At 48.3% G+C, this 14,528-nt stretch overlaps 1 protein-coding gene and 1 long non-coding RNA gene across 3 annotated transcripts in view; both read right to left on the bottom strand.

Annotated features, from left to right (window-relative positions):
* Positions 1 to 827: 827 nt before the first annotated feature.
* Positions 828 to 7,582, bottom strand: LOC105467465 (uncharacterized). The gene is given in 5 exon segments (XM_071099647.1): positions 828 to 2,872; positions 2,875 to 2,920; positions 2,922 to 3,029; positions 3,031 to 3,138; positions 6,145 to 7,582. Coding segments are annotated over 5 exon segments (426 nt in total). The 5' UTR covers positions 6,199 to 7,582; the 3' UTR covers positions 828 to 2,762.
* Positions 7,583 to 7,794: 212 nt separating this feature from the next.
* LOC105467464 (uncharacterized) overlaps positions 7,795 to 14,528 on the bottom strand; it is a 44,792-nt gene continuing 38,058 nt past the window's right edge. For both annotated transcript variants that reach the window (XR_003014888.2, XR_003014889.2), the window contains 3 exons: positions 9,168 to 9,254; positions 8,595 to 8,780; positions 7,795 to 7,986 (listed from right to left, as the gene is read on the bottom strand). This is a non-coding gene — a long non-coding RNA (uncharacterized lncRNA). The remainder of the gene's footprint in view (positions 7,987 to 8,594; positions 8,781 to 9,167; positions 9,255 to 14,528) is intronic.

A 14,528-nucleotide genomic window follows, 5' to 3' on the forward strand; every position in this document is an offset into this window, starting at 1 on the left:
AATGGGCTGGAGGGATGGAGGAGGGTACCATGTCAGACCACAGGGCCAAGGAAGACCCCTCGGAAGAGAGTATTTAGGCAGAGAGCCAGCTGCATGATCTGGCAGAGGGGGCACAGACTCTCAGAAGACAGAAAGACAGCGTGAAGGTCCAAGAGCAGAACAAGCTTGGAGTGTCTGAGAAACAGAAAGGCCGGTATGAGGAGGGGAGGGGGATCTTAGATGAGGTTAAGAGGTAAGGACAGGCAGCAGGTCACACAGGGCTGCAGGCCGAGGTTTCATTCCAAGGGCTGTGAGAAACCAAGGAGAGCAGATTAAAAAGATCTGTCTTGTGGCTCCGCAGAGAAGGCACTGCACGATTTGAGAACAGAAGCCAAGACCACTCGGGTGGCTGTTGTGGAAGTCCCAGTAAGAGATGAGGTGGCATGGACTGGAATGGGGGAGACAGAGGTGAGAAGGCGCTGGAGGCAGGATCTATTTCAGAGCTCACAGGACTCGACAGTGGGTTGAGGTGGGTGTGAAGGAAAGAGAGGAAGGAAAACAGGCCCTCTGCCTCCCCAGTACGCGCTTCGCCAGCCTTTCTGACTAGCCAAGACCCTGGCCCAGCTCCCACCTCCACCCAAGCACCACCCTGATTTCCCTCCTCACAGGCTACATGTTCCAGAGCCCCCCTCCTCTCTCACCTGCACTCTCACCTCCCCAGCTTCTGTTGTAACTCCAAGAAGGAGAAGGAGGGAAAAAAAGGACGTGACTGGAATCTGCAATGGCAGCTGCTCTTGGCCCAGTGTGAATGTGTCTGGGATGTAAATCTGTTGTCTCTCTGGATAAAACAGGAAACAATTACTCATGCAGATGAAAAACTTTTATTCCCCTCCTTGACAGCTAACATCTCAAGGAGCCTTTACTATGTCAGTCCTCAGTTGAGATAGAAGCAAATATTTAACATCTATAGTCTCTGGGATAATGTAAGGCAGCTCCTTGTTTAATGATGAGCTTCCGATTTTTGGCAGGACCAAGGAGATACAAGGCAGGGAGAGGAGGAAGGCAAAGAACAGCGAGAGAGGTTCTAGGGAAGCGCACCTGAGAATTGCATGTGAAAATTATTTCAAAGTCGAGGAAGTTGATATGGTACTGGGTACTAGTCTAGTTACTGAGATGATACAGGGGCTCCTGGGAGAGATGCGCCCCTAGACAGCGCCTGGGCAGGAGGGACCAGAACTGGAAATTACAGCCCTGGGTTCCAAGCTGGGGCTTATTTCATTCAATCATTCACTCATTTAACAAATCTTCATTGAGCATCCACAATGTGCCAAGCCCTGTGTAGATTTTACTTTAGGTACTGGCAGGAGTGGGAGGGGATTAACAAGTAAACAGAAAAATTACGATGCAGAGTAAGCATTAGAAGAAACCAGCACAGATTTGGATGCTGCTAATAAAAGCCCAAAGAAATTGCATCTAAGCAGAGGCCTTAGGAGGAGGTGGGCAAAGGCAGAAGAGATGGAATTCCAGGCAGAGGGAACAGCATATGCAAAGGCAGAAAGGCAAGAGGTGCTCAGCAGGCCCAGGGAGTTGCTAAGAGCTCAGTGTAGCTGCAAAGTGGACTGTAAAGTGTGGAAGGCAGCTTCTAAAATAGCTCTCAAGTTCTTCACCTCCTGCAGTTTATCCTTTGCACAGTCCTTGAATGTAGGTATGACTTGTGCCTTGCTTCTAACCTGTAGAAAACAGGACAAAGGTGGCCAGGCACAGTGGCTCACGCCTGTAATCCCAGCACTTTGGGAGGCCAAGGTGGGTGGATCATGGGATCAGGAGATCGAGTCCATCCTGGCTAACATGTGAAACCCTGTCTCTACTAAAAATACAAAAAGTGCTGGGTGTGGTGTTTGTTTGTTTGTTTATTTATTTATTTTTCAACTGAAACAGCTTAGTAGCCCAGCCCTGTGGTTATCCACTAACTCCAACGTTATCAACTAGTGCTTAGCTAGTTACGGGCTTATAAACACCAGAATTCTAGCTCAGCTCCAGCAAAGATGAGTCAACAGCTGGCAACGAGAGACAGACAGGTGGACAAGAGCCAGAGAACACCAGAGACAAGAGCGAGGCTGATTAGGAAGCCAGAGCTGCGAAGCCAGACAGCCAGCAGCCTCTTTCCAACCCTGTTCCTCCACTACATCGTCACTCAGGTTTCTCTTTTCTTCGCTGCTTTCCTGGCTCACTTGAATCAATTTACAGGTGACTCCATACACCTGTCTGCCTCTGCACTTCCGACCCCAGTGGGGTCTTCAGCCCTATCCAAAGGAGGCTGGGGAGTGAGGATTGCTTATCCAACTCTGGCTGAGGGCAGCTTCTGGAACAAAGAGGCTGCTTAGAACACGCCCATGGAAAGAAGTCGAATTGAATCCATGGGAATTCCCCGCTTGTTGATGCTGGAGTGAAGCAGAGACATTCCATTACCGTGAGGCCCATTTTGTAGATGGGGAACTGAGGCTAGAAAACATGTCCCTTGAGCCCTGTTTTTAACGATGACAAAGAGACAGTGGTGTGTAGTACAAAAGGCCTTGAACCACAGATGCAGAGATCTGGGCTTTACTTGTACCTCTGTCAGGGACGCCCTGGTTGACTGCAGACAAGCCACTTATTCTCTGAATTTGGGAGAAAATCAGAAATTGCTGATTCATCACTCACTCAGCAAACATTTCTGGAGCCTCTTTGACGTGTCAGGCCTGGGGATAACTATTGAAATACGTGGGCTCCAAACTGTAGCCAGATCACACCATGGAAGTCGGGTTTGGCCCTGCGGCCACATGTCCGCATGGCTTTCGGTCACGTTTTCTCACTTGCTGTGCCTTCTTCACATATGTGTGAATGAGAGAAAAGAAGGCCTGTTTTTCAGGCTTCTATGCAGATTGAATAGTAACGTAGGATGGTGCAAAGAGCAGCCCTGGCCTGCAGAGGCTCTCAAGCGGTAGACAGCGTTGGTCAACGGACTGCTGCAAAGAACCAGCAACAGGCAGGACACTCAGTAGACCAGGGTCCACTCTGGAAACACTCGTCCAAGCCACACACCTCTGGAAACTTAGCAGGAAGGCTTAATTTGAAACACTTGTGGTCATACTTCAGGATGTCACTTGTAATTTCCATGATCTGTAAAAAGGTGAACTTTCACACTCACATTTAATAGCTTCATTCTAACATCTCAGGTACCCCATAAACACGTCACTCTGCACCCACAAAAACTAAAAATAAAAAATTTTAAGTTGTTTTATGATATAAAAATAGCTTGAATCTAATCAAAACTATAGACAAAATCATGAGTTTGATATTCTGGTAACTTTTTGGAAATACAGAAATGCATATTCATCATTGCAATTCTCTATCTTTGCAGCAGTTATAGCCTATCAGGAAAAATTCCGAGAAATAGAAAAGCATTATAGATGGGATGAAATCATTAACAAGAGGTAGATTATGAAAATTTCCAAATGAGGGGCATGAGTAGTAGGGGTGACCTCGGCTTCCAAAGGGGTCTCTGGCCATAGAGTGGGGCAGGAGATTCCAGGTGAGCCCAGACAGGAGCAAGGAGGGGGTTGGGCTTGTGACCAGAGCTCAAGTCTGGGAAGGGCCTCCACTGGCCACCCTGAGCACGATGAAGGTGTGGTACAATACCCAGCAGGGGCCTCACCACGTGCAGACATGGGCCATCACCCCCTCCTGAGCTTCGAGCCCCCAGGGAAGCAGGCAGGAAGTGATGTTTGCAGACAGCTTTCAGCTGAGTGCCCAGCAGATGCCCTTTGTGCAGATGGTACATTTCCCAGGAGATCTCTCTCTGTGCCCTGCCCTCCAGCCCCACCCCTGGTACCAGGGAGGGCCACACCAGGGCAGGATCCAGCAGGACAGCAAGAAGCCAGCTCCCTGCCTGCCTGACTACAATACAAGGTGCCTGTGGCTCTCAGACCGTGCAGTAGTGGAGCAGTGGAGCTGCAGCCAGCCAGAACCCGGTTCAAATTTCAACTCTGCCTCTTACTAGCTGGCTGACCTGGGCACTTCCTTCCTTTTCTGGCCCCTGTCTCCTTCTCTGTAAAACTGAACATGAATACCTGTCTCATTGGACATTGCATCCACCCGATATGTACTGGGCATCAGTTATGAGTGAGGCACTGTTCCTGCCGTGAGAGCCCAACGACACCCGGGGAGATCAATCATCATACTCAATAGAGCTTTCATTTATCACGTGCGTGCTTCCTCTATACCAGACCCTGGATGAAATGGTTTACAGCTAGTATCTCATTTAATCTTCACCAAAACCCAAGCAGAGGTCGAACCATCCCATTTAACAGTTCAGAAAAAGAAGGCTCAGGAGGTGAAACAAGCTGCCCAAAGAGTTTCAGCTTAGCACAGCACAGCTGGGATGGAACCAAGGCCTGTGGGACACCAGCCTGCCTCCCAGTACCTCTCAAGGAGTCCACACCTGGGACATTCTGGGGAAATGCCTGGGATTAGCCAAGGTCCTTGATCCCCTTCCCACACTGCGTTGCACACAGGATGGGGCACACTAAGTGTCCATGCCCAGTCAGGAGTGACTGGTGGAGGGTGGAACAGCATAACCAGGCATTCCACCTCACATCAGGGGTCCTGCCCCTAAATCTCAGTGGGACCTCAGCCAAGTGGCTCCCCATCTGGGCCTGGGCAATGAAGAGATGACAGTTGATAAAGATCTTTTGGAGAGTTCTCTCAGCACTGATCAAATATAGTCACCATTTGGATCAGAGGGAGCTCGTGTTTCTGGCCTTGGATGCTGGCCTGCCACTCTCTAGCTTTGTGACCTTGGGTAAGTGACTTAACCTCTCTGAGCCTCGATCCAACTCAATTTTCCTGTCTGTATTCTAGGGATAGTAGTAATGCCTTCCTCACAGAGCTCAGAGGTTAAAGGAGATGATAGAGGCAAAGTGCCAGAGCAGGGTGCCAGGCCCCAACGGGGTGCAATGACGTGCTGTGATCATAAGAAGAGTGGGTATGGTGGCAACCCCATATCCCTGCATCCTCCTGGCCCCAAGCATGGGAGGCAACACCCAGTAAACCTGTGGAATTGAGTCGAATCTACCAACCCCAGATAAGAACCTATGTGCAGTGACATGAACCCACTTGTAAAGACCTCATAGGAAAAAAATATGCTTTGTCCACAGTCCAGGATGGGAGGCCCAGTGGGGGCTTTATTGAGCAGGGCAGAATCTGTTTTCTTTTTTCTCTTTTTTATTGTGGGTTTTTTTTTTTTTTTTTTTTTTTTTTTTTTGAGACGGAGTCTTGCTCTGTCACCCAGGCTAGAGTAAAGTGGCGCGATCTCGGCTCACTGCAAGCTCTGCCTCCCGGGTTCACGCCATTCTCCTGCCTCAGGATAATGTTAGCCAGGATGGTCTCGATCTCCTGACCTTGTGATCCCCCCGCCTCTGCCTCCCAAAGGGCTGGGATCACAGGCATGAGCCACCACGCCCGGCCCAGAGTCTATTTTCTTTCCCTCCATGTTAGAGTCAAGCCCATGTAGGGAGCTCCAAATGCCATGCCTTTCCCTAGCTGGTGACTGCTGTTATGCCGAACCCCTGTCTACTCCAATGGGGATGGCAGCAGGTTCGAGAGGCTGAAGAAGGGACCCAGGACTGGTGAAGGAGATGCGGAGTTTTACTGGGGCTTACATGCAGGGGAGAGCATCTAGCAGTGGCAGGCTGGGCAGGAGAGCCACACAACTTGCAAAAAGCATGCAGCGTATATAGCGTCTTCACTTAGCACCCTCCCCCAACAGCCTCCATCTGGCAACATTTACCTAACCCAGAACAAGGGGCCTTGATCCCCTGTACTGTCTGTGTTGCACAGGACCGGACAGGAGCTCAGATGTTCCTCATAGATAAGGAATCAGAATGAATCTCCAGGTTGGCCACTCCCAGATTCATTAGCTCAGAACTCCAAACCACATTCACCTGCACCTGCCACAAGGGTCATTCTCAGGGGATGCTTAAGTGATTGCTATCAGGTGTGTTCACTGTAAGCGGCTTTTGCGGAAATTGCCTGCTGGGACTGGATCAGCAGGGCCATCATAGGAGAAGGTCCCCCAGGGTCAGAAGAGCCTGGTGATCTCAAGCACATCAGCTCTCCAGGCCTCACCTTCCCCATGCATCCATCCAGGGACCTCTTCCTCTGTGTCACTCTGGGCTCCATCCTCTTGGTGCATTTGGAGTCAGATGAGACCTTGGTTCAAATCCTTGGCTGGAGGGATGCAAGATGCACATGGAAGGAGAACCAATTCATCCTGTCCAGGCTCTTCTAGAGCAGCTGGTCCCCTGCCGAACTGTCTAGCTGACCCCAGGCACCAGGGCAAGCCCAGCCAAGGTGGGCCAAGCCAGGCCCCGACTGGCAGAAACACTCACCTGACTTGAGACACGTGGGCGACAGTAAGTGCTCGCTACATGTCGGTGTGGCTTGTCACGGAGCAATAGCTCACCGGTGCAACCAAGAGGCAGCAGGGCGGTGCGTACAGTAAGCAAACAGCCGTCCAGCTGCCAAGGAACATTTCATATAGGAAGGCAGTATACAAAGGCAGGAATCCTTGACAGCACCTGCAGTTTACCAGCAGGGTAGTTGTGAGGCCTGGTGCTGTGGGGGTCCTTCTACCACGAGAGAAGCCAGCCTGGGGACAGAGGACGGAGGAGACCCTGTTCCCCACTTGTCCCCTCGTGTGCTCCCACATGGCACAGATATTTGATGCTCAGAGCTGTGCCAGGCATCTTACAAAGGCGAAGGAAAGGAAAACTGTATAAATGGGGATGCCAGCTCAGTGCCCTGACCTGATGAACCAGTGCTGGAAGCTTCTGTTCAGGGATAAAAATAAGTGCTTCTTATTTCAGCTACACTGGCGGGCTGTCTTTTGCCTGCTGCTGAAACTCCTATCCGATGCACAGCGGCTGCCTGGTCCCTGCAACTCCCTGATTTCTGCAAGACCAGGTCAGACACCAAGAACCTCCCATTCTGTCCCCATGCCAGAGGTCTGTGCCTAGTTGGTGCACTTCTGAATGCAATTAAAAAGCTTGTTTGAGGCCAGGTGCCATGACTCATGCCTGTAATCCCCACACTATGGGTGGCTGAAGCAGGTGGATCGCTTGGTCAGGAGTTCAAGACCAGCCTGGCCAACATGGTGAAACCCCATCTCTACTAAAAATACAAAAATTAGCCTGGTGTGGTGGTGTGTACCTGTAATCCCAGCTACTTGGGAGGCTGAGGCAGAAGAATCACTTGAACCCAGGAGGCGAAGGCTGCAGTGAGCCGAGATCGTGCCACTGCACTCTAGCCTGAGTGACAGAGTAAGACTCAGTCTCAAAAAAAAAAAAAAAACATTGTTTGGTGCTCAGCCCAAGTGTGGGACATTTTGTTTCTATTTTATTTTTTTCTCAATTGATTCTTTATGAAAAGTTCTTAACCTGCTCTGCCTTTTAAAACACTCTGTGTCACCCCCCCAAACAGCACAATCCAACAAGGTGCTGGTATTATTTCAAATTGCTGTCCACTTAAGATTAAAGTCCAAAAAGAAAGAGAGAAAATAAATAATCACAAGGCATGAAACTGACCACACCACTGCTGTCCCCTCTTTGGCTCCACACACACTCTCAGACTTCCTGTTTCTGATTGCAGGCGTGTAGCTGGAAGGTGAACCGAGATAGTATGAAAACAGGTGGAACCGGCTGCAAAAAGAGCACTGGGGCAGGAAACCTGGATCCTGTGCTGCTCGGATGGACTTGGCTGTGTGACCTTGGACTTGGCCATCCACTCTCTGTGCTTCGGTTTTCTCCTGTGTTCAGGGCAATCTCACTAAGTCCTTTTCCCACTCTGCTCCTCTGTGAATTGAGTGAGGATCTTTCTCATTAATTTCAGCCTCCATCTTGTAAACCAAAAAGTATCTGAGACAGGTCTCAATCCATTTAGAGATTTGTTGTGCCAAGGTTAAGGACATGCCTGGAAGTGTAAAAAAAAAAAATTAAAAAAAAAAAAAACCACGAAATTACAGCAACAGTCTCTAGTCTGTGCCTTTCTCCAAAGATGATTTTGAGGGCTTTGATATTTAAAATGGAAAAGCAGGCTGGAGGGGAGAAAGGCAGGATATGGTCACATGACTGAATCCCCATGTTACAAAGGAAAAGGAGCAGGTAGGGGATAGTCAATTATGTATTTGTCTCAGGCTCAGCAAATCAGCAGTTTACGTAAGATAAGGTGAACATAGAGTAGCTACCTGTGGAGCTATTTAACCTTTTATTTGTAGCGATCTACTTAGGTGCAAAAGGAAAGGCAGCTTCTTGCATGACTCAGCTTTCAGCTTTTTTTTTTTTTTTTTGCCTTTTTGGCATAGTGAATTGGGTTCCCAAGTTTTAATTTTCCTTTCAGAATCTGCAGCTGCAACCATGTCCCATGAGTGTGGTAAGGCTTAGGGTGTTTTTGGAGATGAGCAGGCCCGAGTTTTAATCCAACTATGATGCCCAAATGCTAAGTTAATGTTGGACAAATATTTAACCAACCTGATCTTCAGTTTGTCATCAGTGAATGGGGAATAATAATAATAATAATACCTTCTTTTGATAATTAGAGACAATGCATACGAGATATAAGCGCACAGCAGATGTTCCATGGCTGGTAAATATTCTCCCTCTTCTTCTTTGTGTAGCTGTCTGCTTGCTGTGTGTCTATGGAAGTCAGATGAGCATTTGCCCAGAGGCTGGGTAGATGGAGCCCACAAGCTCATAAGAATAAAATAACTAGAATGGAAACAGAAAATTAGGTGTTCCATATGTTGTAACTCATTTTTGGCTGGAAATTATAGAGACCTTGGTTGGGAGTGTCATTAGATACTTGGAAAGGATGGGCAATGATTAGCACAGGTGGCTGGAGATGAACTCCCTGAACCGGCCCTGACATCTTGTTAGAGACAGAAAAGCTCACATAGGTGTGAGCCTAGAATTTCAGTTAATATGCATTTATTCCGTATCTTGTCATCACAGAGTTGAGTTTTGCAGTCTGCTAAGAAGAGCAAAGAACTTCCCAGTAATATTGAAAGGTAACAGTCCTAAGGACCTTGAAAAGCTACATTTGTTAGGGAGTTTATTGTAGAATAGCACGCTTATTCAGTAAAAGTGGAAAATTACCTTTGTGATTGATTTCACCGGACAGCACTAGTGATCACCCATCATGACTTCCACTTTTGCTTTCAGTCACCTCCACCTGTTGTGCATCTGGCAAAAACAGGAAAATGGCTAATGATTTCTTTCCCCAGATGAGTATTTGTTTTTTATATAAGAATAATGTAACCAGACACGGTGGCTCACGCCTGTTGCATGAAGTCAAGGACCCCGAACGGAGGCCAAATTAATACTTTTATAATTTCTTACACCTGTCTTTACTGTAATCTCTGAACATAAATTGTGAAGATTTCATGGACACTTATCACTTCCCCAATGAATATCCTTGTGATTTCCTATGCCTGTCTTTACTTTAACCTCTTAATCCTGTCTTCTTCTTTGTAAGCTGAGGAGGATGAATGTCACCTCAGGACCCTGTGATGATTGTGTCAACTGCACAAATCGTTTGTAGAGCATGTATGTTTGAACAATATGAAATCTGGGTATCTTTAAAAAAAAGAACAGGATAACAGTGATGTTCAGGTAACACGAGAGGTAACTTTGAACTGGCTGCTGGTGAGCCGGACAGAACAGAGCTATATTTCTCCTCTTTCAAAAGCAAATAGGAGAAATATTGCTGAATTCTTCTTCTCAGCAAGGAACATCCCTGAGAAAGACAATGCGCCCTGAAGGTAGGCTTATAGACGGCCCCTTTTAAGGCGTCCGTCTTTTATGGTTAAAGCCCAAGGGATGAAATAAGCCTCGGTCTCCTGTAGCGCTCCCAGGCTTATTAGGTGGAGGAAAATTCCCGCCTAATCAATTTTGGTCAGAGGTTGTCTGCTCTCAAACCCTGTTTCCTGATAAGATGTTATCAATGACAATGTGTGCCCGAAACTTCATTAGCAATTTTAATTTCACCTCATCCAGTGGTCCTGTGATCTCGCCCTGCCTCCATTTGCTTTGTGATATTTTATTACCTTGTGAAGTATGTGATCTCTGACCCACACCCTATTTGTGCACTCCCTCCCCTTTTGAAAATCGCTAATAAAACTTGCTGGTTTTACAGCTGGGGAAACATCACGGATCCTGCCCACATGTGCTGTCTCCCGCGGACACCCAGCTTTAAATTTCTCTCTCTTGTGCTCTTTCCCTTTATTTCTCAACCCAGTGGAGACACTTAGGAAATAGTAAAGAACCCACGTTAAACATTGGGAGCGGGTTCTCCCGATAACGCCTGTAATCCCAGCACTTTGGGAGGCTGAGGCGGACAGATCACGAGGTCAGGAGATGGAGACCATCCTGGCTAACACAGTGAAACCCCGTCTCTACTAAAAATACAAAAAATTAGCAGGGCGTGGTGGCAGGTGCCTGTAGTCCCAGCTACTTCGGAGGCTGAGGCAGGAGAATGGCGTGAACCCGGGAGGTGGAGCTTGCAGTGAGCCGAGATCGTGCCATTGCACTCCAGCCTGGGTGACAGAGCGAGACTCTGTCTCAAAAAAAAAAAAAAAGAATAATGTAACTTTAAACAAGTATAGAATAAGAAATCATCTCAACCACAGAAAAGCTCCTGAGAAGAAGTGAGCCAACAGCAATCAGGTCCAGCTGCTGAGGCCACAGGGACTTTTTGTGAGAGGCCTCAGAGACCATCTGAGAGGAAAGGTGTCTGAATGAAGAGTGGGAGAATACCTCAGCCCAGAAGCTACTCCATTTCTTAACCTAAAAACACAGAGGTCTGTGCTTTTGTGTGGATTTGTGCTGGGTCAATTTAGCTAAGCTAGAAATACATTTTCCAGAATTTCCTTTCCTGTATAGCTGCAGGTTACCAGGGGCCCAAGACAAATTCACTGTGAGATTTGCAAGCTGAAACAGCAGTCACATTCTTCTTGCACTCAGAAGGAAATCTAGCCGAGCATTCAGCACGGGTACTCCACAAGTAAACATCAGGGGACGGAGCAGAGAGGGGCCAAGGGCACACTCACTAGCCTCAAGGTTCAGGGTTAGACCCCTGGGTTGGTGTGGTCTGCTGCACGATGTCCCCACAGATCTATCCAGGTCTTTGTCTCTGGAACCTATGAGTGTTACTTCATGTGGCAAAATAAACTTCACAGACACTGCTTAAGATTAAGTTATAGATCTTGAGGCCAGGCACGGTGGCTCATGCCTGTAATCCCAGCACTTTGGGAGGCCGAGGCAGATCACCTGAGGTCAGCAGTTCGAGACCAGCCTGGCCTACATGGCAAAACCCTGTCTCTACTAAAAATACAAAAAAGTTAGCTGGAGGTGGTGGTGCACACCTGTAATCTCAGCTACTTGGGAGGCTGAGGCAGGAGAATCGCTTGAACCCAGGAGGCGGAGGTTGAAGTGAACCGAAATGGTGCTACTGCACTCCAAGCTGGGTGACAGAGTGAGACCACATCTAAAAAAAAAATTAAGTTCTAGATCTATATATGATCCTGGATCGCTGACATAGGCCCTAAATGTCATCACACAAGTGTCCTTATAAGAGGGACAGAGGGACATCTGACTGCGGAAAAGGAAAGGCAACGTGAAGATGAAAGCAGAGGGAGATCTGAGGATGCTACGCTGCTGGCCTCGAAGAGGAGGAAAGGGGACCATGGGCCAAGGAATGCAGCTCTCCAAGCTAGAAAAGGCCAGGAAGCAGATTCTCTCCTACAGCCTCAGGAGAGAGCACGGCCCTACCTTGGTTCCAGCCCAGTAAAACTCATTCTGCACCTTTGACCTCCAGAACTACCAGACAATGTTTGAAGGCACTCAGTTTGTGGGATTTGTTACAGCAGCCCTAGGAAGCTAACATCCCTGTTAAGGTTCAGGGTCGTTCCCAGACAGGGGACTGAGAGTAGGATCCATCCAGCGCTGCTCCGATCTTGCTGTTACCTTCAGGAGATCCCAAGGAAGAGTTTGGAAAAGGGGAGGCTTTGGGTGCGGAATAGTTAAGTGACGTGTCATACAACCACACCAGAGGACGCTGTGTGTATGTGAAAAATGACATCCCATAGAGGTTGGATGATGCAGGGAAATGCTTAGGATGTAATGCCAAACAAAAAGAACAAGGAATTTTTTTAAGTATATGTAGTAGAACTTGACTGTGCTAAAAAGGGGGGCAAGTCCAGGCTGAGAGCAAACAAAACAAAATATTGCAAAATGTACCCAAAGGCTATCTCTGGCTCGGGGGACTCAGGCGATGGCTGTTTACTTTGTACTTTTCTGTGTAGGGTCTCATTTAGGAGGATTCAGTCCTGCAGAACAGCAGCTGCTAAATGAGCAAGTTATAGCCAGAAGATTTTCAAATGTCAGCAGATCAGGAGCTCTGAGATAACATCGGAGGCCTCCCAGCTGCTTGTGGGACCCTCAGGGTTGGACCATGGGAGGGGAGGAGGGGGAAGGAGAGAGTGTTGTAAGAACTAAGGAGGCAAGTTACAGACAATAATCTGCCAGCAAACAGGTTTTCTAACCCGCCTTGCCTGTGGCTGCGCCTTGCCTGTGGCTGCGGCACCGTTCTCTTTTTGCCGAGGGAAGTGGGAATACAATGTTTGCCTTTCCCATTCTCTAGGTCTCTGAATTGTTGGGAAACACACATCCAGGCCAAAAGCAGGCTCATTTTAGCAAGCACGATTTCACACTGCTGCCAGCTGGGGCTGGATGGGGCTGGCGGGCACGGCAGCCTTCTCCCTGTCTCCAGACCCGGGCTGAGACTACGCCACTGACTCCAGGCTGGAAGGTGACTTTTATCTCCAAAAGAGCTGATCCTAGTTCTCTTGTTCTCCACGTGGTTTAGACACGAAGAAGCCCAGGACTGGAGGAAGAGAGAGTAGTACCGGCAGATCGCTGGGTGAAGCTGTGTCTATCTGGTGCCACCGTAATACATTGGCAGGGTCCTGTGTCCAGAGAAGCCCTGGGCTGCCCAGCGGAGATAGCTGTCAGGACGGACCCTTCTAAACCAGAAGAATGAGTCTTGGCTGCTGGGTGAGGAGCGGATCTGCCAGCTCCAGGCAGCGGGATCAGAGTGAGGAAGGGGCTTCTCCAAGCCTTGTGCTAATGGGAATTAGGCTGAGAAGGGACTTCCAACCTAGTAGAGGTTGGCTGGAGGCCTGGAGCAGCAAAACTGTCTTTTGGCACTAAAAATTAATAACGTGGAAAGCTGAGAAAGAACAAGGCTGTGAGCCTGCCTACCAGGCAGCCTGGGCAGAAGTCAAAGAATTCTATTTTTATCAAGAAGTGCCACGTTCTATTACACTACTCTAAAAGAGATGCTCATTTTTAACATGGCAAGGAAGTCTCAGTCAGGGGTAGCTCTGAAAGGAAAGGTCTAAGTTGCAGGGTATGTGTGCTCATATGTATATGTGCATATGTGTGTGTACATCTGTGTGCATGTGTGTGCATACATATATAATATATAAATATATTTAAATATAAAAATATATAAATATATGTATATACATAAATATATCTAAATATATGTATATAAATGTATACACGTGTGTGTGTGTGTGTGTGTGTGTGTATATATATATGCATGCAGGTGTACATGTGTGAGCACCTACAGGCGCTGTTCAGAGAAGCCAGAAAATGTGACTACAGAGATTTTTAACACCTGCAGCCTGGCTGGATTGGAGGCATGTGCCTGCTGGTCACTTGCCCTAGGCCAGATAAACAACCCAAGCGTCACACCCAGGACCCTGCATATTCACTGCAAACTCCAGAGGTCCCCAGTTGAGCTCACTGTCCTCCTGTCCAAGTCTGCCCCTCCTGTTCTAGGTCCCACTTAGCCCTGCACAAACTGAGGCACATCCGAGATGCTGGTTTCCCCTTGCCCTGCATTCAAAGTGGGGCCAAATCCTCTCCACCCGTTCCTCACCTCCCTCTTTTGACCCACCATCAAAACAAACAGGACACACTACCATCTACCACACTCTCCTCATTTGCCCCCTTTCCTCACCACGCACGGGCTACCTGAACCCCGCACCTGAGCCCCATCCCTAAGCATCGTCCTTCCTTCCTCCTGGTCTTGTCCTTCCAAATCTCAGCAGCCACCATGGCTTCCCAGCTCCGCCCACTGATGCCCCAAAACAGGGCGGACTCTGGACAAATGTGATAGAATAACTTCCCGCCTCTATCTCCTCCCTACCTCCTAAACTCTATGAAAATGACAGTAAGGGAATGAACAAAATAAAAGCTGTTAACCCACAGGGATGGAGAGAACATGACCTCAGGCAATGGCAGACAGGATCAAAGCACCCAACACTTGGGAGCAGCCTCAGAAGAGTTGAGGACAGTGTATGGTAAAGCTGAAGGGGGTGTGGGAAAGTGGAGGGGCAGGGTGGGCATCGAGAACAGAGACTCTCCAATAAATCCTGGGTTTGCAAACAT

Source organism: Macaca nemestrina, chromosome 7 (genome assembly GCF_043159975.1).
Source record: "Macaca nemestrina isolate mMacNem1 chromosome 7, mMacNem.hap1, whole genome shotgun sequence".
NCBI classification, from domain to species: Eukaryota; Metazoa; Chordata; class Mammalia; order Primates; family Cercopithecidae; genus Macaca; species Macaca nemestrina.